Consider the following 27,238-nt stretch of genomic DNA (forward strand, 5'->3'; position numbering starts at 1 on the left):
AGTCCTTGACCTTTCTGATTTCCCCTGAATCTTTGCATCCTGGAAGGGGTTTAAACTTTCATTTTTCGCTACAAGTAAGCAAGGCCAAATTAAAGATGTTGCTTGTCTCAAAATCCAATTTTCTTTCTTCAGGCAACTTGTATTTGACATGCAATGTGACTGGGGAGCATTGTCCTGTGGAGCATGATAGAAAAGTGATTATCGAGCATTCTTGAGCTATAGCATTAACCTGTTTTGACTCACTCTGTAACAACATTCCCCGGTTCTTCATTGTCTACTTTAGACAGTTCAATAGTGTATGAGTCCACAGGATTCATGTTTCCAGATTCCCAGCGCACCAAGGCAGCATGTTCACAGCTTAGGATCTCTTTGCTTTTGATAATGGGAGGTGAAGGAGCTAAGATGCAGGGGGAAAAAAAGCAGAAGGGAAACCATTTGAGAGGCGATGTGGTATATAGAGGACACGACATTGAACTTGGAGTCAGGATGATCAGGGTAGAAATCCCACCCCAGACATTTAACTAGCTGTGTGAACATTGGCAAGCAAAGTCACACTTTGTTTTTCCATGCTCTTTTTTTCATCTCTAAGGGGTTGGTTTTATCTCTAAATTGATGATCTTATGATTCACTTGCTTCTGATCTAATATTTAGCTACAAATAAGCATGAGCAATCATCCCTGACCCACTCTTTTCCCCAAAATATTTTGCAATTAAAAGAATACAAGGAAAATTCTTTGAGAAACCATGTCAAATAATGAGTGACAGATTTGGAGTCAGACTTCACTCTTTACTGTGTGACTTTGGGCAAATCCCTTTCCCTCTCTAGGCTTCAGTCTCCTCATCTGTACAATAGGGATTGTTAGGTCAGAGTCCCTTCCATATTTCAGTCAAATGATCTAATGAAAAAAAAAGATCATACCACTAGTATGCCATAAAACTTACGGTGTCCTTGCCTCAAAATACTTTATGTAGGTAATACAAATATCATCTCTCTTTTATAGATGAGAAAACTGAGGAACAGAGAGGTTAAGTGGCTTGCCCATGGTTACAGAGGAGTAAGTACCAGGGTTATAATCTGAACCCAGATCTCTTGCTTCTAAGTCCTATGCTTTTCAGAGTCAATATTGTAGGACTTTAAGCTGCAAACTCCTAGAGAGAAGATGGGAGAGGAGCTAAGAAGGCTTCTCATCTTTCCGTGACCAAAGAACAAATATTGAAACAAGGGAGGGAGTATCAGGCAAATTGTTTTGGTTTTGTTTATTTAAGAGACATCAAGTGCCAGGGCTGGAATTCAATATAGATTAAATAAATACAAAGTAATTGTGTGTGTGTGTGTGTGTGTGTGTGTGTGTGTGTGTGTGTGCACGCCCGCGTGCGCTGGGGGGCATCAGAAAAAGATGTGGCACCACAGCTGAGTCCTAAATGGACTTAGGGATTCCAAGAGATGGAGGTAATGAAGGACAGAATTCTAGGTACGGGGAACAGTCTGTCACAGAGGCATGTTGTATAATGGGATCAGCAAGTAGGTCAGTTTTGCTGGAGTCCATAAATGGATGAGGGGGAGAAATATTTTTTGAGGAGATAGATTAGAGTAACATTATGAAGCCTTTTAGGTCACTGACAGAGGATCTAGTATTTTATATTACAGGCAACTGAACCTTCTTCACCATGGGCATGACTGGCCAGACCTGTACTTTTAGGAATATCAGTTTTGTGGAAGATGGACGAAAGAGGGGGAGACACTACATAAGAAGATCAATTAGGAATCTATAGCAGTAGTCTAAACGAGAAGTAATGAAGGGGGAGGAGCCAAGATGGCAGAGTGAAAGCAGTGACTGGCTTGAGCTCTCCCCCAAACCCCTCGAAATACCTATCAAAAAATGGCTCTAAACAAATTCTAAAGCAGCAGAACCCACAAAAAGACAGAGTGAAGCAAATTTCCAGCCCAGGACAACCTGGATGGTGGATCAGAAAGTTATATCACACCGGGCACTAATTGGAGCACACTTCAGCATGGGCATGCAGGCCGTAGCAAACCCGGAGCAAGCCTCAGAGGACTGAATCGCAGGCAGCTGTGGCAGTTTCCAGACCTCTCAATCCATGAACGCCAAAGACAACTTAGAAGGTCAGTGGGAAAAGTCTGTTTCTGCAGTGAGAGAGGAGCTAGGTCTCAGCCTTACTTCCCGAGCGTGGCCCCGGGGTGGGGGCTGCTTCCTGAGCATCTGGACCACAGATTGAGGGGGAATCAGGTGGCTGATCAGAGGGGGATTGCAAGGATCTCTTTGCCAGTGCTGTGGCAGGAATCTCTTGCTTTGCTCATGCTTGGATATGGGTCACAGTTCTGGGTGGCAATCACGGGGCAAGCAGGAGCACTGGCATGGTGGAGCTTGTAGTGGCTGACGAGAGGAAATTCTCCTCACAGACCAGAGTACAGGCCAGCAAAGGGGTAAACACCTCGCCCCTTATCATACCACTTTGGAAGAACTGAAAATTTGCAGGTCCCTACAAGTATCTCTGAAAACAGCTGTACAAACCCCCTAAGCTTGGGACAGTATATTCTCCACATTGGAAGCAGACTCTTAACCTTAACAAAGAGTTTAAAAATCAAGTAATTGGCTGGGATCATGAGCAAGCAGCACAAAAAAAGTCAGACCATAGAATCTTACTTTGGTGAAAATGAAGATCAAAATATACAACCAGAAGAAGACAACAAAGTCAAAGCTCCTACATCCAAAGCCTCCAAGAAAAATATGAATCAGTCCCAGGCCTTGGAAGAGTGCAAAAGGGATTTTGAGAAGCAAGTAAGAGAAGTAGAGGAAAAACTGGGAAGAGAAATGAGAGTGATGCAAGAAAATCATGAAAAACAAGTCAACAGCTTGCTAAAGGAGACCCAAAAAAATACTGAAGAAAATAACACCTTAAAAAATAGCCTAACCCAAATGGCAAAAGAGGTCCAAAAAGCCAATGAGGAGAAAATGCCCTAAAAAGAAAAATGGCCAAATGGAAAAGGAAGTCCAAAAGATTACTGAAGAAAATACTTCCTTAAAAATTAGAATAGAGCAATTGGAAGATAGTGACTTTATGAGAAATCAAACAGTAGAACAAATCCAAAAGAATGAAAAATTAGAAAAATGTGAAATATCTCATTGGAAAAACAACTGACCTGGAAAATAGATCCAGGAGAGAGAATTTAAAAATTATTGGACTATCTGAAAGCCATGATCAAAAATAGAGCCTAGACATCATCTTTCAAGAAATTATCAAGGAAAACTGCCCTGATATAGTAGAACCAGAGGGCAAAATGGAAATTGAAAGAATCCACAGATCTCCTCCTGAAAGAGATCCCCAAATTATAGCCAAATTCCAGAGTTCCCAGGTCAAGGAGAAAATATTACAAGCTGCCAGAAGGAAACAGTTCAAGCGCTGTGGAAACACAATCAGGATAATACAAGATTTAGCAGCTTCTACATTAAAGGACTGCCGGGCATGGAATGTAATATTCTAGAAGCCAAAACAGATAGGATTACAACCAAGAATCACCTACCCAGCAAAACTGAGTATAATCCTTCAGGGGAAAAAATGGTCATTCAGTGAAATAGAGGACTTTGATGCATTCTTGATGAAAAGACCAGAGCTGAATAGAAAATATGACTTTCAAATACAAGACTCAAGTGGAACATGAAGAGGTAAACAGGAAAGAGAAATCATAAGAGAGTTATTAAGGGTGAACTGTTAACATTCCTGCAAGGAAAGATGATATTTATAACTCATGAGACCTTTGTCAGTATTAGGGTAGTTGGAGGGGAAAAATTATATGTATGTAGATAGATAGATAGATAGATAGACAGACAGACAGACAGAGGGCACAGGGTGAGTTGAAGATGAAGGGGTCATATCTGGAGAATAAAATTAAGGGATGAAAGAGGATTATACTAGGAGAAGAAGAAAGGAGAGGTAGAATGGGTAAATTATCTCACAAAAAAAAGAAAAGAAAAGGCTCTTATGAGGGGAAACAGGGGAAGGTGAGAGGGAATGAGTGAATCTTATTCTCATAGGATTTGGTTAAGGAGGGAAAACATACACACTCAATTGGGTATGGACATCTGTCTTACCTTACAGGAAAATGGGGGAGAAGGGGACAAGAGAGTAGGGGGATGATAGAGAGGAGGGCAGATTGGGCAAGGGGGTAATCAGAAGCAAATACTTCTAAGGAGAGACAGGGTCAAAAGAAAGAATAGAATAAATGGGGGGGCAGGATAGGATTAAGGGAAATTAAGGTTAATTTTTCACATGTCTACTACAGAAGTGTTTTGCATAACTGCACATGTATAACCTATATTGAGTTGCTTGCCTTTTCAATGCGGGTGGATGGGGAGGGAGGAAGGGAAAAAATTTGTAACCCAAAGTTTTAAAAACACATGTTTAAAATAAAATGTTTTCACATGCAACTGGGAAATAAGAAATACAGGAATGGGGTACAGAAATCTATGCTGCCCTACAGGAAAACAGAAGGGGAAGGGAATAAGAGAAGGGGGGGAGAGATAGAAGAGAGGGCAGACTAGAGGAAGGGGTATTCAAAATGCATGACATCTTGGGGCGGGGAGTGGGGCAAGATGGGGTACAAATTTGGAACTCAAAATCTTATGGAAGTAAATGTTGAAAACTAAAATTAAATAAAATTATATTTAAAAAAAAAGAAGTAATAAAGGCCTGAACGAGGCTGGTGTCTGCAGTGGAGAAAAGGGAATGAATTCAAGAGATAATGAGGAGGTAGGAGCCATGTTGTTGCTGTTTTCACTCATTTCAGTTGTGTCCTACTCTTTGTGACCTCATTTGGGGTTTTCTTGACAAAGATGCTTCCATTTCCTTCTCTAGTTCATTTTACAGATAAGGAAACTGAGGCAAATAGGGTGAAGTGATTTGCCCAGAGTCGCACAGCTAGTAAGTATTGGAGGCCAGATTTGAACTCAGGAAGATGAGTAGCCACTGCACCACCTAGCTGCCCCAGGAGCCATAAGACCTGGCAGCTATAATTGGATGGGGTTGGGGGAGAAGGAGCAGAATGGAGTGAAAGTGTGAAGACTCAAATATGTCTTTAAGGTTGCAAACTTTAATGACTGTAATTATGCTAGTACCCTCAGGAGAAATTGGGAAGTTAGAGGAAAGTGTCATTTGAGGGGGAAAGATAATAAGTTCTTTTTTGGACATGCCAAGTTTCAGATGCCTATGGGATATACATGTGTCAGTGTCTCTTAGGCAGCTGGTGATGTAAGTTCTGAGGTCAGGAAAGACATGAACGCTTAACATGTAGATTGGGGAGTCATCTTCATAGAAATGATCATTGAATTCATGGAAGCTGATAAGAGCATCAAAGAGGTGGCATCAGAGGAAGAGAAGCGGATTCTGGATAATGCCTAGAATACAGACACGTACAAGAAGTTGGACACAGATGATGGTCCACCAAGAAGAATGAGAAGAATCTGTCAGACAGGTAGGAGGAGGACCAGGAAAGAACAATATCTTGGAAATCCAGGATCAAATGGTGCAAGGGAGGATAAGAAGGTCAACTGTCTCACTTTGTATTTCTATCTCCAGTGCCCAGCATAGTGCCTGGAACATAGGAAGCACTTAAGATATTGACTGATTGCAAGATGAAGACTGAGAAAAAGCCATTTCTTCACAAATAAGAGATTATTGGTATCCTTGATGAGAGCCGTAGTGGAGTTAGAAAGTAGTAGAATGCAAGGCGTTAAGAAGTGAGGCACCAGATTAAATGACTTATTTTTAGCAATAAGGCTCTGAAAGGGAGGAGACACATAAGGACAATAGTTTAAAAGAATGGCAGGATCAAAGTGAGGTTTTGAAGGATGGGAGAGATCTGGTTGAATGGAGAGAGTAGGGAGGGAGCCAGTGGATAAAGATGGTTAGACATGGTAAGAGATGATGGAAGGGATAAGCTTGTGGAGGAGGAAGGAACAGGATCAAGGGCACAAGTACATCAGTTGATATTACCAAGAAAGATTAGCAATTCCTCTGAGGCTGGAGCATAGGAGGGGGGAGTGGACATAGTCCTGAGTGGGTCTGAAGTATAAAACCAGGTTAAAGGGGGAGGTTATGATGTCTGGCCCCTATTCTCTCAGCAGAATATGAAGTAATGTCTTCTGTGGAGAGGGGAGAAGAGGAGATGATGGAAGGCAACCTTGGAGACCATCTAGTTCAACCTCCTCATTTTATAGATAGAGAAACTGAATCCCCAAAAGGTGAGGTCATAGGATCATAAATTTAGAGGAGCCCTTTGAGGTCATCTAGTCAACTACCATTTTACAGATGAGGATAATAAAGCCTAGAGAGGTCAAGTGAATTGCCCAAGGTCACAGAGGTGGCAAGGGGTAGCACTGGGATTCAAAATCAGGTCCTCTCACTCCAAATTCAGTGTTCTTTGACTTACCCAAGATTACACAATTAGTTATTGGCAGAAGTGACATTAGAACCCAGGAGTCTTAACGGGTCCCCTAGTCTGAATTGAACTATGGGGAAGCAAAAGATGTGCCTTGAGGGGCAGCTAGGTGGCGCAGTGGATAGAACACTAGCCCTGGAGTCAAGAGGACCTGAGTTCAAATCCAGCTTTAGACACATAACACTCACTAGCTCTGTGACTCTGGGCAAGTTACTTAACCCCAAATGCCTCATCAAAAAAAAAAAATATCAGCCTTGGCACCATAGTCTTGTAATCAAAGTGTATGCAGGGTGTTCCCAAAGCCCTAAGTTTTAATAACTTTAAAATTGCCTTAAGACTTTAAGAATCCTAGGTATAAATAGAGTCTTCCTAAAAATAATAAATAGCATCTATCTAAAACCTTCAGCAAGCATTATATGTAACAGGGACAGGCTAGAAGCATTTCCAGTAAGATCGGCAGTGAAACAACGATGTCCATTATCACCACGGTTATTCAATATTGTACTGGAAATGTTAGCTTTAGCAATAAGAGAAGAAAAAGAAATTGAAGGCATTGGAATAGGCAAAGAAGAAACAAAGCTATCACTCTTTGCAGATGACATGATGATATACTTAGAGAATCCTAGAGAATCAAGTAAAAAACTACTTGAAATAATAAACAACTTTAGCAAAGTTGCAGGCTATAAGATAAACCCACATAAATCATCAGCATTTCTATATATTACCAACAAGCCCAACAGCAAGAGATAGAAAGAGAAATCCCATTTAAACTTACTGTAGACATTATAAAATATTTAGGAGTCTATCTGAAACAAACCCAGGAACTCTATGAACACAATTACAAAACACTTTTCACACAAATAAAATAAATCCAAATAAATAATTGGAAAAACATCAGTTGCTCATGGGTAGGCCGAGCTAATATAATAAAAATGACAATCCTACCTAAGCTAATTTACTTATTCAGTGCCATACCAATCAAACTACCAAAAATTATTTTATAGAGTTAGAAAAATAATAACAAGATTCATTTGGAAAAACAAAAGGTCCAGAATATCAAAGGAATAATGAAAAGAATGCAGGGGAAGGTGGCCTAGCAATTCCAGATCTTAAATTGTATTATAAAGCAGCAATCATCAAAACTGCTTGGTACTGGCTAAGAAATAGGGAGGTGGATCAGTGGAATAGGTTAAATATGCAAGACACAGTAGTCAATGACTATAGTAATCTATTATTTGATAAACCCAAAGACCCCAGCTTCTGGATAAAACCCACTCTTTGAAAAAAAATGCTGGGAAAACTGGAAAAGAGTATGGCAGAAACTAGGCATAGACCCAAATCTCACACCATATACCAAAATAAAGTCAAAATGGGTTCATGACTTAGATATAAAGGCTGATACCATAAGTAAACTGGGAGAACAAGGAATAGTTTACCTATCAGATCTATGGAGAACAGAAGAATTCATGACCAAACAGGAGATAGAGAACATTATGAAAAGCAAAATGGATAATTTTGATTACATTAAATTGAAAAGTTTTTGCACAAACAAAGCCAATGCAACTAAGATTAGAAGGAAGGTAGAAAATTGGGAAAGAATTTTTACAACCAGTCTCTCTGATAAAGGCCTCATTTCTAAAATATAAAGAGAATTAAGACAAATTTATAAGAACACAAGCCATTCCCCAATTGATAAATGGTCAAAGGATATGAACAGACAGTTCTCAGATGAAGAAATTAAAGCCATCTATAGTCATATGAAAAAATGCTCTAAATCGTTATTGATTAGAGAAATGCAAATCAAAACAACTCTGAGGTACCACATCACACCTATCAGATTGGCCAACATGACAAAACAGGAAAATGATAAATGTTGGAGAAGATGTGGGAAAATTGGAACACTAATACATTGTTGGTGGAGTTGTGAAATGATCCAACCATTTTGGAGAACAATTTGGAACTATGCCCAAAGGGCTACAAAAATGTGCATACCCTTTGATCCAGCAATAGCACTTCTAGGGCTATATCCCAAAGAGATCAAACAAATGGGAAAAGGACCCACATGTACAAAAATATTCATAGCAGCTCTTTTTGTGGTGGCAAAGAATTGGAAATTGAGAGGATGCCCATCAATTGGGGAATGGCTGAGCAAGTTGTGGTATATGAATGTAATGGAATACTATTGTGCTATAAGAAATAATGAACAAGCTGACTTCAGAAAAACCTGGAAAGACTTATATGGTCTGATGCTGAGTGAAGTGAGCAGAACCAAGAGGACTTTGTACACAATAACAGCCACGTTATGCAATGACTAATATTGTTAAACTGAACCCTTCTCAGCATTACAAGGATCTAAGACATCTCCAGAGGCCTCAGGATGGAAAATGCTGTCCACATCCAAAGAAAGAACTATGGAAGTCGAATCACTATCACTTATTTTTACCTTCTGTTGAGTTTTGTTTCATCTTTCTGATGGTTCCTCCTATTGGTTTGAATTTTTACTTACAACTTCACTAATGTGAAAATATGTTTAATAGGAATGTAAATGTAAAGCCTATATCAGATTGTGTGCCATCTTGGGGAGGGTTGGAGGGAGGAAGGGGGAAATAAATTTTCAACTCAAAAGCATATGGAAGTGATTGTTGATACAGCAAAATGAATTAATAAAATTTTAAAAAATTTTTTAAAAACTTTAAGAATCCCCTGTATTTGTTCTGAATGGGGGAAATCATGTTGTTAAAGTATAAAAGAATAATTGCGTTATTGACTTGCTGCCTCATAATGTTATGAAGCACGCCTACGTGGCTCATGGTGACATCTTGTGTTGGTGGCAATTACCTCATGCTCCGGACTTCAGTGGCATAATTCAATTCAGAGCCAACAAATGAAAACAAGAGAACATAGGTTGTCTGGTGGGGTTTCTCCTGAGAATATGTGCCCTGGAGAGGCATGGAATAATGCTGACAAGAGCAATGACCTCCTGGTTTATCTAATATGCTTTAAAGGGCTATGAGGCACAGAATCTCTGAAGCCATTCCTACAACAACCTCATGAAGTAAACATTGCAAGGAAGAGGAAGGAAGGGACCTAGAACAGAACCTCCATGCTGGAAGGGACCTCAGAGACTTTCTAGTCCAATTCCCTCAAGTGCTACCATCCAGATCACCCCAGTTGCTAGTGACCTCCAGGAGGGAAATGAATATTCTGTATTTTGCATGTCTTGTTTCCACACCAAAAAAAGACTGTAAGTTCCATTAAGACTGGAACTATTTCATGTAGGGACGTGTTTTTTTTGTTCTTTGTAGTCCCATCCCCAGTGCCTAGCAGTAGTAGGTTCTTAATAAAGCCTTGTTGATTGATTGCCTGGAGCAAAGTAGGTACTTAATAAATGACTGTTAGATTGAGAAGTGAGTTATTGAATCTCTCTTTTTACATAGAAGGCAGAGTGATACTATAAAAAGAGCAATGGTTTGGAATCACAGGACCTGGATGCAAACTCCTGGCTCTGCCCCTTATTACCTGGGTCACTTTGGGCAGGTCACTTCTTTGGGCAGGTCACTTTCCTCATCTGTACAATGAAGGGTTTAAATTCAATGACCCTTAGCTTTCTTCTGTTTCTAAATCTATAATTCTAATCCAACATGAACACACTAAAGGCCAGAATCCAATTTAGACATGAATGAGAAGGCCTTCTACTATATCATAGCTACTGAGATATGAGACTGGGACTAGGGTTTCATACACTAGGAAAAGTGAGACCCTCTGGGCACAGCAGGCCCTTTCCCATCCCATCCCCACTCCTCTTTACTGCTATATGAACCTATTCTTACACTCTGAGATTGTCCCATTCTCATTCCTGATTTTTCTTTCATTTTCAAACCACTCTAAGATTCTTGCTGTTTAGAGACCAATGTATAGCACACATCTCTACACTGCCATTCCCTCACCCCCATCCCCACCCTCCAAACACACTACTGTGTCCTGCCTTCATTTTTAAAAAAAAATTATTTCTTAGCATGGCAATCATAATAGTAACTACACCTGGTAAGTCCAAAAGGAAAATGCCAGTATTCATCTCAAAAACACAATCCATCCATCTGAATGGCACATAAAACTGCATTGGCCAAGATCTGTGTCTCTCTGAATAAATGTACTGAGGCCTGGCTCTCCAGACATCGGTGGAACACATTACCTGTCACGTACACTGCTCGCTCACTTGGTGGGCTGATGCCAGTGCTATTCGAAGCTGTGACCCAAAATTCATATTGGGTATTAGGCATAAGGTTGGTCACAGAGTAATGTGATTCTTTGACATTCACTGAAAACTCTGAAATGAAAAAAGAAACATGACCTTAGCTCTTTTATAAAACATGGAAATGAGCAGAATGTCCATGAATTTTTTCATTGCTTTAAATCCTGCAAACAGCCCTCCCTGCAGCTCCTTAAAGCACAGCCATCCTTTGAGGAAGGAATCTTCTCAGAACAAAGATGTTTTATAATTCAATTCAATTCAGCAAACCTTTACTTGCACCTACAAAGTGCAAGGCACTGTCTTAGTGTAAGGGATATAAAGACCCCCCCAAAAAAAGGAAGGAAGGAAGAGAAAGAAAGAGAGAGAGAGAGAGAGAGAGAAGAGAGAGAGAGAGAGAGAGAGAGAGAGAGAGAGAGAGAAAGCAGGAAGGGAGAAAGAAAGAGGAAGGAAGGGAGAGAGAGAAAGAAAGGAAAGAGGGAAGGGAGAGAGAGAAAGGAAGGAAAGAAGGAAGGGAGAGAGAGAAAGGAAGAAAGGAAGAAGGGAAGAAAGAAGAAAGAAAGAAAGAAAGAAAGAAAGAAAGAAAGAAAGAAAGAAAGAAAGAAAGAAAGAAAGAAAGAAAGAAAGAAAGAAAGAAAGAAAGAAAGAAAGAAAGAAAGGAAAAGAAAGAAAGAAAGAAAGAAGGAAAGAAAGGAAAAGAAAGAAAGCAAGCAAGAAAGAAAGCAGGAAGGGAGAAAGAAAGAAAGAGAGGAAGGAAGGAAGGGAGAGAGAGAAAGAAAGGAAAGAAGGAAGGGAGAGAGAGTGAAAGGAAGGAAAGAAGGAAGGGAGGGAGAGAAAGGAAGAAAGGAAGAAAGAAAGAAACCCTGCCCTCACAGTGCTTGCATATTTCTGGAAAGATATAACATATACAAATAATGAAATACAAAATGTAAGGAGACATGAGACCAGAGGATTTTTCCTGGTCAAAATCAGGAAGAGTGTTGAGGTTTTTTCCCCAAATTAATAGTAATGATGATGATGATGATGATGATGATGATGATGATGATGATGATATCTGACATTTATATAGTGATAAAGCACTTTCAAGTCTGCAAAGTGATGTACATACATTCTCTCACTGGAGGCCCAGAACAACCCTGTGAGGCAGGGTACTATGTCAATAAGCATTAATTTGATACCCTTAGGCTAATTTTGATGGAGATTTTAAAGGTAGGATTGAAGTAAGGGAGCTAGGAAGATGGAAAATGAATGGTCTCAAAACACAGAAGCTGAGATACGAAACACAAAGTTAGACTTCACAGTTGTGTAAGGGTCAATCTTATGTATTGACAAACAGATAAAAGCTGTATCTAGCCATGGCAGGCAGTGTGGAGTTACAGAAGGCCTGCCCAGACCAGGTAAAACTAAGGTTTATTCTGTAAAATTGAGATTATACACATAGTGTTAGACCATTACTCTTGCAATGGCTACACTCTCCTCCCTTTCCTATCTTGTACCATTGGTGAACTAACTCTTTACGATCTTCACTCTGGATTCCTTTGCCTCTTTGTCCTATTGCCAATCATGACTAGCCAAGCCCAGCAGAATTACTACTACTTTCTACCCCCTTCAATCCTATTTAGATACTCCTAGAGCTGGAGGAATTCATGAAACTGTACACAGGGGGACCACGTGGTTATAGGGTATTGACATGGAAGAACCAGTAAAGAAGACAGAAGAATCAGTCAGATGGGAGGAGAACCAGGAAAGAGCAGTGTCTCAAAAACCTGGAGAAGAGAGGCGATGCAGGAGGTTATCAACGGTGTAAAACGTTGCAGAGAGGTCAAGCAGGATCAGGACTGAGTGCATTTCAGTTGAATAATGAGGTCAGATGTCAGAATGCATAGGCTTTAGAAGACAGGAAGAAGAAAGGAAGTAAAGGCACCGTCTTAAGGAATTTAACCATGGGAAGGAAGCAAGAAATAGGATTACAAGTAGTAGAAAAAGTCAGATCAAGTATAGCTTCCCCCCCCCCTTTTAGAGATAGAGGAAATATGGGCATGTTTGCATCAAGTACAGGCATCAGAGAAGAAGCCAGTACACAAAGAGCAATGTAAATTGAGAAAGTGGGGATATTATTGGGAGTATTTGCTGGAGAAGCCAGGAGGATATAGGATTAAAGGCACATGTAGAGGGTTTTGCCTTGACAAAGAGGATTACTTTTTTTTTATCTCAAATTAGAATAAAGGAAGAGATAGTAGAAAAAAATGTCCAAGTTATTTGAGATGAGGAAGGAGGAAGAAGAGGGTCCCCAAGGCAAATGATCTCAATTTTTTGGCGAAGGTCCCTGGCTTAGAGGGTGGGGGGTAGGTACAATGGGAAACCTGAGAAAAGATGAGAAGGTCTGGAACAGACACTGTAGAGAAAGGGATAGTAAATCCATCAGGAAAGAAGAGAACATTTTTCTTGCTATAGTGAGAACACAGGTGAGATGAGACAAATTTGTAGTGGGACTACTCAGCACAGTTTCATGAATTCCTCCAGCTCCAGGAGTATCTGAATAGGAGTGAAGGGGATAGAAAGTAGTAGTAATTCCACTGGGGCTTGGTAAGTCATGTTTGGCAATAGGACAAAGGGGCAAAGGAATCCAGGGTGGATGATCGTAAAGAGTTGGTTCACCATTGGTACAAGATAGGAAAGGGAGGAGAGTGTAGCCATTGCAAGAGTAATGGTCTAACACTATGTGTATAATCTCAATTTTACAGAATAAACCTTAGTTTTACCTGGTCTGGGCAGGCCTTCTGTAACTCCACACTGCCTGCCATGGCTAGATACAGCTTTTATCTGTTTGTCAATACATAAGATTGACCCTTACGCAACTGTGAAGTCTAACTTTGTGTTTAGTATCTCAGCTTCTGTTTTTTGAGACTTCATTCATTTTCCATCTTCCTATGATCCCTTACTTCAATCTACCTTCAAAATCTCCATCAAAATTAGCCTAATTTAATGAAAAGAGCACTGCACCAGGAGTCCAGGAGACTTAAGTTATAGTTTTGTGACTGTGTGACATTAGTAAGGTACTTACTTCCCTCTCTGACTCTCCATTTCCTCTTCTGTAAAATTAGATGATTGGGCTAAGTTCTCTTCTGGTTCTAATATTCTACCACTCTGAGAGTCAGCGGCAAATATATTAGGAAAGAATCTGATATCAATCATTTACCCTGGTCTTCAATAACTCAAGCCTACCATTTTCCCTATTGCAGGTACCCAGTGATCCAATATTCTAATATGCTTTCCCCAATAAAAACAAGAATAGTCCTGTTATCAGTGATTTACATTGAGAAATGAGTCAAAAGTGCTGGGTCTTAGTCTGTCTCCTTTCAAACAGTCCCTCCTCCAATGCACAAGACAAGATCTAGAATGCCCTTGAGGGCACCAGCACAAATGTCTCATCAACACTAGAGTTTTCCCAAGACCTGGTAGGTTTCCAATGTCCAGGCTAAGCCTCCAAACCTTTCCATCAATCAAAATCAACACGTATTGATTTTAGCATCTACTGTGTAATAACAGTAGCAAGCATTTGTACATCTCTTTAAGGTTTGCAGTACATCTATCATCTCCTTTGATCCTCTAGGTACAGTACTAGGTACTTAGGATAAAATGATAAAAACCAAACCATGCCTGACCTCAAAGAGTTTACAGTCTATCCAAATGAGTCAGTCCCTTCCTCCTTTGACATTCCCTTCCCTTTCTTCCCCAAGACTCCAAGACACATATCTGCTATTTTCTAATTATTTATTAATTCAGTTAGCATTTGGTGATATTTTTGTACTCGAATTTCACTTTTCTGACCTCATGGAGTAAACCCCTGTGCCCCTTGTGCTATTTCTACCTCAGGCAACTAAGTTTGTGAAAAGCTATGTGTCGTTGGAACCAACGTGCCCTCTAATTTTTAAAGCTGTGAGAAGACAATCCTCAGGAGCACACTCCGAGGGCTGAGTGTACAGAGCACTTCAACGTCATAATCCAGTCAGATTCAAACCAAGTTAATCTGACTCATTTAAGGAAAGGAATAATCACAACTGCCTTGTGGTAATCTGGCACAAATGGTAGCAAACATTCCTAGATCTTTTCTTCTCTTCCTTCTTAATTCTCCAATCGCAGCAATCAGCACCAGTGTCCCGGGTACCACATTCATTTTTAAATGAAATTCCATTTTTAAAAGACACCTGTCATGTTTCAGATCTCTATCTGGGGCAGCAGATTAGTGCAGTGGGAGGAGAACTCGGCTCGGTGGCTGCTCCCTGTGTAACCCTGGGCAAGTCCTTTAACCCCTCTAGGCCTCAGTTTCTCCAGTTACAAAAATTAAAGGGTTATACTAGATAATGTCTAAGGTCCCTTCCAGTTCTATATCTATATATACTATATCTATATAAACTAAACTCAGGAAAAAGGTTTTTTTTCCCCCCACTTTGTTAATTCTCCTCAGCTAAGACCATCAGGCATTTTATATTTTGAGGGAGCCCTTTTTCAAAAGATATTAGAACTGCATGCTCAGGTTGTGGCTAGTAAAAGTGCTGTATTTCTAGAAGTGCCTAACTAATGCAGAAATCTAACTAGAGCAGGTGATAGTGGCTTTGTTCCAGGGCGCTAAAATTTAGGGGGGTTAATAACTCTTCCCTTTTTCCCTCCTTCAACAGCTGAGAACAACAACTGAGCTTATCACCTAGTTAGCAAGAATAAAGTTAAATAGGAAGCTGTCCCTATGGCAATTCCAAAGCCATAGAAAGAGTAGTAACATTTCTTAGCCAATGGCTTTTGTCTGCTCTTCTGAAGCCTGTGTTCAGAGCAGCCTGTGTCAGTAACCTCATTACATGGGGAAATTAAATACGTTCTTTCCAATTATATTTTGAGTTGGGGGGTTGCATTTGGACATAATTTTTATGTTGAATACATATTTACAAATTAGAATTCAAAATAGGAATATAAAAAGGCACTGGACTACTACAGCTGACATCATTTCTCTATCTTTTGCACTTGCTAACTGTATGACTAATTTAGCAATTAATCATGGATGGCCTTATGACATTGGCATTTAAATCATGGTTATTTAATTTTTCATGTATTTATACCTTATTTTTTCAACTAAACTCTACATTCCCCAAGGGTAGGGAAAATAGCTTATCTTCATTTGTATCCTCAAGAGCAGGGATTCTTAACTTATTTTAGTGTCATATATCCTTTTGGCAGTCTGGCAAAACCATGGATCCCTTCTCAAAATAATGTTTTTAAATGTATAAAATATATAGGATTACAAAGAAAAGAAAACTGTTTATATTGGAATCAGGAAAACATGAGTTCAAATCCAGCCTCAGACAAACTTACTAGCTGTGTGACCCTGGATAAGTCACTTAACCCTGTTTGCCTCAGTTTCCTCATCTGTAAAATGAGAAGGAGAAGGAAATAGCAAACCATTCCAGTACCTCTGCCAAGAAAACTCCAAATGAAGTCATGAAGAGTCAGAAATAACTGAAAACAACTAAACAACAATAATATTAATTTAAAATTCAGTATTTTGACCTGTGACATTTTGTTTCTTTATAGCTTAGGCCTACCCCTTCCCCCTCTCCTTACTGGGACATCAGCAGCTGAAAGAAAGTAGAGGTAGAATTACTTCCCTTTGAAAAATTAGTTTATAAAGTTTGAATGACTTCTTGGGGGCGGAGCAGGGGGGCTTACTTCCTATTCTAAACAATGCCAAATTGCTTTTCTAGCCTTTGAGAATAGGGTAATTCCCAGATAATAATAATAATAATAATAATAATAACTGGCATTTATATGGTGCTTTCATGCTTTACATTTGATCCTCACAACAACTCATAATTTGTTGCTCTACTATTATTATCCCCATTTGGTAGATGAGGGAACTGAGGCAGACAGAAGTTAAGTGACTTGCTCAGGGTGACACTGTTAGTAAGAGTCTGTGGCAGGATTAAAATTCAAGTCTTTCTGATTATAAGTGCAGTAGCACTTATTTCAAGAGAAAGAACACTAGCAAATTTGGGGGCAGACTTTCCTAACTGATATCTCTTAGGATCACAGATCTCAGAAGTCATGTAGGTAGGACCTATACCATTTCATCCACCCCAATCCCATACCCTTCAATCCACCCTATGCACGATCATCAGACTTATCTTGGTAAATATAACTCTGAACATAGTGTATAGTCTACTCTATAAAAATGTTGCTTGTGAAACCATACCTTTTTGTTCCTCACTTTGTGCACCATCACTGACAGGTTTATAAGACAGCTGGTAGCTTTCTACAGTGTCATCAGAGAATAGACTCCAGCACACCTTGACTGACGTCCCAGTAGCTGAGTTAGGTGTTTGTGTATTGATCACTGGAGCACAAGGAGCTATATATAGTGAAGGAAGAAAAAAATAAGCTAGAGACAAAGAAAGGTTTATTGCAAGCTATGCTTACCTGATGAATTCACAGAATCTCAGCATCTTCTAGTCCAACCCATAATGACCTTTCTCCATCTATTTTTATTTCTTTCTAAATAATCAAAAGCAATCATCCAGAATTAGAGCATCTTCTTCCCTGAACAGTCCTGGAGAAAAATGAACAAATTCTTATTCTCCAACTCTCCTTTTTTCAGGACTCCATGTGCAATACCTCCAACCCTTCTTATCTTACTTGGTATATCTCCCATTGCCAATCAGTCTCTTGTGAGTTTAGGTGGCATGAATCAGTCCCCAAAACCTTATCACCAATGAATACACAGATAAAATAGTTTCCATGAGAGAGTTCTGTCTTCTTCCCATAAAGAGATAAGAGGTGCTATAGCCCCCACAGTTAACTTGAGGGATAGCCACTTTCTCATTCAGTGGTCAACTTCCCTAGCAACCTAAGCAACTCAAATGAGTCCCTCCAACCACATTCCTTTCCTCTGACTATAGATAGACTAATTGATGCCTTCCTAGGTACTAGATTCTTTAAAAAATAAGTTTATGCATGTGAATCAGCTGTGGAAACAAACATCATGATTAATCTCTAATAAATTCTTAAAGAATGTGGGGAAAATTGGAAATCAGATCACCAGCATCAGAGAAGTCCCTGATGCTACAAGATATATCTCAAGGTTAATGCCTAAAGTAGTGGCAATAGCTAGACAGAAGTTGTTCTGGCTCTGCTGCCCATGCAGCTGCTCTCCTCCTGCCCTATACCACACCCTTGCCACCTCTACTTCTCTACCTGAAGGCACTGTGTAATGGATACAGCTACAGCCAAGAAGTTTTGACTATTTGCTTTATGCAGCCTTACACGAGTCTATTCATTTCAGTCCAACCTTTGTGTCGCTTTACTTCCTGTTAGGTTCCTATATTCTTTGTTGCTCCATTGTCAGCTGTTATGAATTGGATCTATTGATATTCTCAACCTAAAAAGCTGAGGGCCAGAGAGAGTCTACCTGATTGTTACCCCAGCAAGGGACTGTCTGCCTTACTAAGAATGACAGAATCTCAGGGCTGGGACAAAAGTCTGGGACAAAAATGAGACAGGAGTAAGAGAACTGTGATCATGCTATAGCTTGTGAGTTGATGAGGAATGGGATGAATCATTCAGAAAAATTGCCTGTGTATGGGGGGGACAGAGAGAAAACTTGGAAGCCCTTTGGTTTGAGTGGAAGCCTAAAGTAGAGGAAATAAACCTATATTCAGGAGAGAAGTTAGGAGGGAGCTGGGAAAGAACAGGTGTGAACAAGGTGCCTGTGGAGGGTGGGGTACACCCCTACCTATCGATTGACTTCTAAGACATTATTTGGAGCAGGGGAGACAAGGAGTGTGAAGAGGCAAGATCTGTGCTACCCCTTTGTAGATTTGGGTTTACAAAGCTGAAACACATGAGGCTGTTTATTTCTTTTCAAATAGTGTGCCTGGCTTTTGAATAGCTACCAGTAGGTGTATGGCAATGCCTGGCTTTTGTGCTCATGAGCTAATATGTTTCTATTCTACTCTGCTTTTTTCTATTAAAGAATTAAAAGTACAAAAATGTAGTTATTAGCTAATCACTAATTTGTACTCAGCACAACATGTTTAAAAGACTCCTGTGGTTTAGAGCAAGATTTTAAAATATAAATGTTCAGTTACAATTTATGATCTTTCTCATTAATCTTTAACTATGATGAATTACTGCTTAATCTTATAATGGCCTTCCTTCTTCCTTAAGCAGAAAGCAACCTTTAAACTCATTCTGATCCTTTTCTTCACATAGAAAATACTTTTAGAACAGTTGTGTAGCTCTGGCTCTGGTTTCTGAACTTCAGGATTTTAGGGTTTTTCAAAGTTTAAAAAAAAAGCCTTTGCAGGCAACTTCTCTAGGCATTTGAGTACTCTCTAGAAGACTAGGCCTTTAGACTGAGGTATACCTAAGAGAAAAGGCATTAAATTACTTTCTTAGCACACCCCATGATCACTCCTGGTGCTCCCTGCTTCCTCTGAGTCCTATGTCTTCTTTGAAAAGATGCCAAAATTAGAAAGGGAGAAAAAGCACATTGCAGTATGATAACAAGTCTCTATAAAATCCCAAGATGGTCTTTTTCCATTCAGAAATATAACTCTGTAACTGTTTTATAATTTTTTTCCTCCATGCTTCCTTTTATTTATTCTATATTTCCATAGAGCTGATCTCCTTAGTAACCCTATAGCAAGCTTCCAGAAGCCTGTCCCCCCTCTCCATAAAATAAATGAATGAATGAATAAATAAACAGCATGAGATTACTCAATCTTTTCAGGCAGATAGTTTAAAACATATTTGAAGAGAACAGAAGAAACACAAATTTATTTCTATAATCTATCAGTATAAAACAGGAATGAGAGAGCCTGATGGCCCTGGGATTTATTGCTGCTGTTACTGATAATGTTTGGAAGAGAACTCCGATTTCTTGATCTTAATCTGATACCAAGATCTCACCTCTAAATTTGTAATCAAATAGTTTGGCACATCCCTGACTAAGAATTTGAGGTCTTTAAGGGGAGGGCCGTATGGTGGGGTGGGGATTGGGGGGGAACACAGGTTTTGGTTTTTAACTGAAAGGGAAAGAAGGGGAAGATTTAGGGAATAAAATTTGATTTGCAAGATTTCTGAAATCCTAAATTTGGACTGATTTGGCCATCATCACCTTAAGGTTTTGAAGAGAGCTTTCCCCAAATCTTGAAAGAGATATGAATCATTTTGCAAGCCTTAAAGCATACACAAATGAGTCATTGTTAAAACTGTTATCATTCTACAGCATCAGAGTTTGGTTTCTTAGAGGAATCCGGATAAAAGATCATTTCCTGGTGTTCCTGGCCAATGGTTCATTTCCTTCTCATGGAATACTGCTAAGCCTGGGGTTGTAATCTAAAGAGGATGTTTGTGTTTCTTTTTAAATGCCTGGTTTATGCTAATCAGTGCCATTATTTTATAGTTACAACATAGCTGTCCACAGGATTTTATGGTGAACAATTCTTCTAATGGGGAAAGGGAACTGGGTCAGCTTTTCCTGCAATGGTCTTGCAAATAAGTACAAAGCTTTTACTGACCCTCACAACTTGTTTGGCCAGCCCTCCTCTCTAGGGGAATTACAAGTACTACAATTAAAGAAATAAATACAGCAATACTTTCCTGGAACAAACTAGGTGAATTGGCAGCTTTTTACAAAGCTGGACCAGCTATGAACTCAAAATGACATCTTAATCCTGCCTAGTGACAAATCTAAGGCCTTAAAATCTTCCAAGGAGATAGTTACCATGGGCATATTTACCCACCAACAGGTAATACCCTGAATTCTATCCCTTAAGAGCTTCTGGAGGTAAAGATGAAAAACATGAAGGCTAGAAGAAAAATGGATTTCTAAAATGTGGCTTTAAATCTTCCTTTTAGGTAATAAGTGGAGGAACATTAGCTTGTCACAATAGACATTTCCCAAGTATCAAGTATTCAAACTTGAAATTGACTCTAAGCTTGTCCATTTATTAAAAACTACCTGGAATGGCATTAATAGAATCCATCAGCTGCTCAATGTCAGAGAAATCGATGGTTTGGTCTTCAAAATCTGGATGTGTGGAAAGTTCGACATCTGTTTTGGTTTTCAGGAATTCTCCGAGTCTGCACATTTAAAAGACCATGTTAACAATGCATAGAATGGTGCTGTTGGGATACTGCTTACACTACTCTGTCATTGCTAATGGATGGAGGGGAAGTTAGGTGTTCTGTTATTCAATGCAGAAAGTGCATCTTTATTTCTTAGTGTTAAGTTTCTGTTGGTTGCATAGAAAATGTGAACAGGAATTCTGGAACTCTGCCTACCTTTGCTCGTCTGTTTAAGTATGCTCAGTGCTGGAAATCAGGTGTAGGCACTTCCTGCATGAAAGCCATGGTTAGTGTGCAAGAAAGGACATGTTAGAATTCTGCTGTCCATGGTACTAAGGTATTTGTTTTAATGTCAAGTCACAGGAATTACAGTAAAGGCTCAACATCTCTGTTGGTCAGCAACACAAAAGGGGTGGTGGTGAGGAGAACAGCAGTGTGAGAATTGGGGTACAGTTATAGTTTTCAAACATTACCTCGGGCATATAAGTGTTTTGTCCTAGCTCTGGGTAAATGACATATAAAAGCAACAATAATAATTCATGATAATAGAGTGCTTTGAGGTTTGCAAAGCAAAGACATAAGGGGATGCATTAGAAACCATCTCCAATCAAGGTGAGATAGAGGGACATGGGAAAGCAGACAATAGGCATGCACTCCCTGGTCAGAGATTCAGGAGATATGCAGGAATTTCTGACCACTAACTTCAAAGGTTTTGAAATGGGACTGGCCCCTCGGGTTCTAACCTGGGCTAAAAAGGATTCCTAGAGTTTTAGCATGAGTCAGAATTCTCAAAGACCATTTCACCTGTGTATGTGTCTTTCAGGGTCTTCCATATCCCTCCTAGAACTGTTCCAAGGTATTGTAGTGCAAGGAAGGAGTCTCTGCCTAATAGTCCCTCCACATACATCTATTCCATGCTCTTCTTCCCTCTAAATGCTTTTTATTCCTCTTTCCCAGAAACAGTGAGGGAGGCATGGCTGTGGGACCCCTGATCACTGGTTTATCTCTACACACAATGTGGGACTATGAGTTTTAGGGGCCTAGAATCATACCATCACACAGTACTGCTGCACATGCTAGAGGTTCCATCTGACATAAAGTTATATAAAGTAGTTTCATGGCTTCTATTGCACAGCCAGCAATCCTGCAAATAAAGATTCTCAAGATTCTCATTTATAGACTTAAGAAAGGTGGCCAAAAGACTTGGTTTCTAGTCACAATCCCATCATTTCCTAATAATGTGATACTTGTCAAATTATTGAACCTCAGTTTCATTTTCTATAAAACTGGAATAATATTCTGTCTACCTCGATGAATTGTTATGAGGATCAAATGAGATAATGTAGGGGAAAAGGTTTTGTGAACTGAAAAATGATCATTCTCTTCATCAAAGTAGACATGTAAGAAAGAGTCCTCTGAAGTGACTAAGAGTACAGAATCATTCATCAAAATTCTGAGAACAAAACTAGCATCAATAAGTGAAAGGTGCAAAGAGGTCGATTTGGGAAAGATTTCTATAAAGGAGGAATTTCTTATAATAGAATCATGCAATAATGGAATAAGTTTGGCTTAGGATGTGGCAAGCTCTCCATCACTAAAAATATCCATGCAATAGCTGAAAGTTATCTATCATCTATCAGGGACATAGTAGAGTAGATTCCTATATTATTTGGAAGGTAGGAGTAGGTGACCCTGAAGGTCACTTCCAACTCTAAGAGCATATGATTCCATAACTTTTGGCAGATAATCTATGGCAAAGGCTATTTTGGAATCTAATGAGTAGGAGCCCAAAACATAGCCTAGGCTGACTATTAGTTTTTAAATGATATAGATACCTCTCTTTCTTTTTCCCACCCACTTTGGGCTTATGAAACAATTCCTAATTAGATAGTTGGGGCAAGAAGGAGAAGGCAAAACTCAAAACACAGAATCATAGGTTTACAGCTGGAAGAGACTTCTTAGATCATCATATAGCTCAATCCTCTCATTTTATAGATATGTAAACTAAGGCTCAGAGAGAAGTGACTTGCCCAAGGTTACATTGGTAATAAGTAGAAAATCCAGAATTCTAATTGAAGCTCCTTTGATTCTTCTCCCACTCTAATTTTTTCCACTATCTAATCAACTATTTGGATTTCATTTATCTAGTAGTAGTAGTAGTAGTAGTAGTAGTAGTAGTAGTAGTAGTAGTAGTACTCATAGAAGTAATCATAGAATATTAGAGCCAGAAGGATCATCAAGTCCAACACCCTTTTTTCCAGATGAGGAAATTAAAGTCAAGTGACTTACTCATAGTCTGATAGCTGCTTCATAGCAGGACTGGAATAATCCTAAAATCAGTGTTAGAATAAAGGAACCTTATGTCATCTAGTCTACTCCTTCATTCTACAGAAGAAATCAGGCCATGTAAATAAAAGGTAATTTAATTTAGGTTTTATTTCTTACTGAGAAATATAAAATACAGAATATAAAATATTCTTCAAGTCTAATTATGGAGAGAATGGGAGAGGGATGCAATGATAAAAAAAGAAGCAGATTAACAAAGACAAAGACTACAATGTTACCACTTGAATGCTGTCCATGGTTCCCTCAGGCTTTAGGGAGTGGCAATAGGTTGCACACTATAACTGGGCAGCTCCCCTCTTCTCTCCCATCTCATCCTCCCTTCCTGGCAGCTATAAAAATCATCTCAGGCATCATACCAGGCATCATCACATCCTTCTACTAAGTCCTGCAGAGCCACTCTAAGAGTCCAATGAGGAACAACCCACTAGGTTGTGGTTGTATATGTAGCAACTAGTTTGCAGTAGTTTTCTGTGTTGCTGAGTGCTGATGTGGCAAAGATATGCTGAACAGAATAGCATGTCCAAGAAAGCTCAGTCCTGGTATGTCTGGTGGCTGATCCTTTTTTCATCCTCCTGCATGCTAGTTTGTTTTGTTTCTTGCAGGGGTCTGTATATTTTGGGTGTTTGCTGAGGAGTGGACTTCCTTTAGATAGCTGTTTAGCTATATCTGTCAAGGAAAGACTAGAGAGACCCAGAAGCACCTTCCAAGCAGAACAACCTCTAAAAAGGTAGAGCCCTTGATACTGGCTAGTCACAGGGTAGCTAATCCCCAGGATTGGGGTGGGATGGAGTTGAGGGGTAGGTGTGTAGGTGTGTAGGTGTATGTGTGTGTGTGTGAATGTACCTTATACTTCTAAGGTCTGTATCTAAAAACAGAACAAACAACTTTGCAGGGAAACAGATCACTTCACACACAGCAGGGATAAAAAGAGGTAGAAAGAGAAATAGAGACACAGACATGTGGAATTGTGCGTGCAGGTGAACACATATGCATACACCCAAACTCTGAAAGGGTCTAATTCCAAAACCAACAAATCAACCAAAATACAGACTTACAGGGACACAGTTTTTCCATTTTTGCTATTGTGAATTTCTTAGTATACCTAGTATACTTAGTATATCTAGTCTGGTATTTTGAAATTTTGTTTTACAAATACCGATAAAATAAATTCTAAAGCAATTGATTTTTGCAAGGTGGTAACTCCTTTTTTTCCTTAAGCTTATTCATATTTACAAATATTTTTAAATATTGTTTTGATTTTTCATTGATGTTTAATCATCTAAGTTACTAATAGTACACACAGAAGGGATTGTGCGTGATACGTGCCTGGCACTGTGTGGGCTGATGATTGGAACTGGTGATAGGGATAGAACTTATGATTTTACTGAGATAGGGAACCCTCAAGGAGGAAACTCACTCTACCAATACAAACTGACACCTTCTCCATAACCCATAGTCCTAGAGAGCTGCCCATAACCTTGAGAGATTAAATGACTTTCCAGGGTTACATAGTCCATCCTGTGTTAGAGGCAGTACTTGGATCCAGCTCTTTCTAACTCTGAGGCCAGTTCTCCATCTATGTCATCCCACCTCTCAGGTACTAGAGATACAAAGAAAAAAAAAAACAAGATGGTCCCTGGCCTCAAGGTACTTACATCCTACTGCTGGTGAGGGATGGGAGTGTGAGATCTTAATGTATATATACCACTGAGATTAGAAGTTTATTTAAGGAGGGAGAGAACATTAAATAACTTGAGGTGATCAACGAAGGCTTCCTAGAGAAGGTGGCTCCCAAGTTTCAATACCTTTTCTCTCTTATAGTACATATACATCTAATACACACACACACACACACACACACACACACACACACACGTATATAATACGTATTTCTTAAAATATGTAAAACTATTTCCAAACCCTTTGGTATTGACTTTCCAGTCTTTAAAAGCATATCTCTAAGGAGTTGGCTATATCTAAACTCAGTTATGTTTATTTTTCTAGATTTATCAATCAACAAGCATTTATTAAGCATCTGCTGCATGCCAGGCACTGTGCTACATATTGGGAATACAAAGGAAAGCACAAGAAGTCCCTGCCCTTAAAAAGTTCACCTAATGTGGGAAATAAACAAAAAATGACAACATACATACAAGAGATAAATGAAAGGTAATCTCGCATATGAGAAGGCACTGGGAGGCCTCTTGCAGAAGGTGGGATTCAAGCTGAATTGAACTGAATCTTAAGGAAACTAGGGCCTCTAAGAGATGGAGGTGAAGAAGAAAAGCATTTTAGGCATGGAGAAGAGCCAATGCAAAGGTACAGAGGTGAGAGGTGGAATGTTGTGTGTGAGGAACAGTAAAGCGGGCAAATGTGACTGGACCATAGACTGCAAAGGGTGGGATAAAGTCTTAAGAAGACTGGAAAGGCAGGAAGCGGTCAGGTTGTAAAGAGCTTTAAGAGCCAGAGGACATTCTATTTGATCCTGGAGATAACAGGGAGATGTTGGAGTTTATTGTGTGTTGTGATGCAGTCAGAACTAGCCTTTAGGAAAATAGCTTTGGCAGCTGGGTGAAGGATGGAGTGGAGTGGGATGGACTCAGAGTAAGGACATCAATTAGTAGGCTATTGCAGGAGTCCAAGTGACAGATGATGAGGACCTGAACTAGGGTTGTAGTCATGGGTGGAAAAAATATAAAATGATAGGAAAGGTTAGGAGTTAGGTCTGGACTCCACTCCTATCTCTGCCATAAGCTATCTTGAATAATTAGTTATCTACATCATCTCTCCGGACCTCAGTTTCTTCATCTTCAAAATGAGGGGATTAGACTGATCTTGCTATAAAATATTATTATTCTAAAGCCATTTGTGTTTCAATCTAAAGCATTCATACCCTAGAAGAAATTCCTGGCAACCCAGCTAACTGGAATTGAATGTGCTTAGACATATAGCAGGGTGGGGAGGTGGGGAAAAGAAACAAAAATGCAATATATGCCAAAATACAAATATTACCTGTCAGCCATAGTTACTGCATCCTAGAAAGAGAGGAAAATGTAGAGGGGGGATTTAAATGAAAATGATGAATATTTCACATCAGTAGAAATTCAGTTTTTAAATAAAGCAAAAAAAAGGGAACTATACAATGTCAGAGTTAATTTAATCAGATTTTATTCCAAATTGAGGTAATCTTAGCAAAAATAAGTTGATGCTAAAACTAAGTAGAAAGCTAGTGTTGAAACACCAAGTTTACCTTACATTTGGTTTGATTCAAGCAGCCTCCTACACCTGACTGAGAGGTAAAACAAAGGGCTCTAAACTACTTTCCCCTTCTAGAGAGAAAGTATTTTTAATCCCTCTTATTCCTCTCTGCATCTACCAATCTCATGGTGGTTTCTAGGGCTATGTTGTTGAAAAAAATCCTTCCATTGCAATATTTGTTGGGTGCCTCATGTGCAAGGCCCTTTGGGGGAATCAGATCTATAACTAGGGTGGGATGACCTGGTCTCTGTCCAAAAGCACTGAAATTAGAGGATGCCAACAACATCTACATCCCTCTAGTAGCATAAAAGCATCCAGTTTATTTAGGATTAGGGAAGTAGGACTGGGTTTGTGATTGCAGTGGTATAGGGAACTGTCAGGTGAGGAAACTCCTTCTACCAATGAGGATCAGCCTTTTCATTGCTATTTAGAGTCTTAGTTAGAGCCCTGAAAGATTGAGCGGTTCGCCCAGGGTCATATGATAGAGGCAGGCCTTAAACTCAGGTCCTTTCGAGTTAAAGGCTCACTTTTTATCCACTACACCAGGATGCCTCTCAGCACCTAACTAACAAGAATATTAATAGTTTTTTTTTCTTTCATTTTTAATTTGGGGGAAGGCTTATTTTTACTGATTGAAAAAAATTTTAATTTTAAAATTTTTATGAAGATCATTCATTTAAAATAGAAAGCTCTCCGGTGGTTCCTTCTTCCTGGTGGCCATAACCCAGGCAAGCTCCTCCTTAACCCAAACCCACCCAGTGCCCCCAGTGGCAGCCTTCTCACAGTGTCTTAAGGGTCTTTGCTACCTTGTG

The 27,238-nt window shown here is 39.5% G+C and overlaps 1 protein-coding gene across 2 annotated transcripts in view; it reads right to left on the reverse strand.

Moving 5' to 3' along the window:
- The window catches only part of FSD2 (fibronectin type III and SPRY domain containing 2), a 74,226-nt gene that overhangs the window by 20,164 nt on the left and 26,824 nt on the right, over nucleotides 1–27,238 (reverse strand). For both annotated transcript variants that reach the window (XM_078151110.1, XM_078151109.1), the window contains 5 exons: nucleotides 26,181–26,203; nucleotides 20,716–20,837; nucleotides 16,948–17,103; nucleotides 10,650–10,784; nucleotides 244–397 (listed from right to left, as the gene is read on the reverse strand). In XM_078151110.1, the coding sequence (XP_078007236.1) occupies nucleotides 244–397; nucleotides 10,650–10,784; nucleotides 16,948–17,103; nucleotides 20,716–20,837; nucleotides 26,181–26,203 (590 nt within the window). The remainder of the gene's footprint in view (nucleotides 1–243; nucleotides 398–10,649; nucleotides 10,785–16,947; nucleotides 17,104–20,715; nucleotides 20,838–26,180; nucleotides 26,204–27,238) is intronic.

Source organism: Phascolarctos cinereus, unplaced genomic scaffold (assembly GCF_003287225.1).
Source record: "Phascolarctos cinereus isolate Bilbo 61053 unplaced genomic scaffold, phaCin_HiC Scaffold_3;HRSCAF=262, whole genome shotgun sequence".
NCBI lineage: Eukaryota > Metazoa > Chordata > Mammalia > Diprotodontia > Phascolarctidae > Phascolarctos > Phascolarctos cinereus.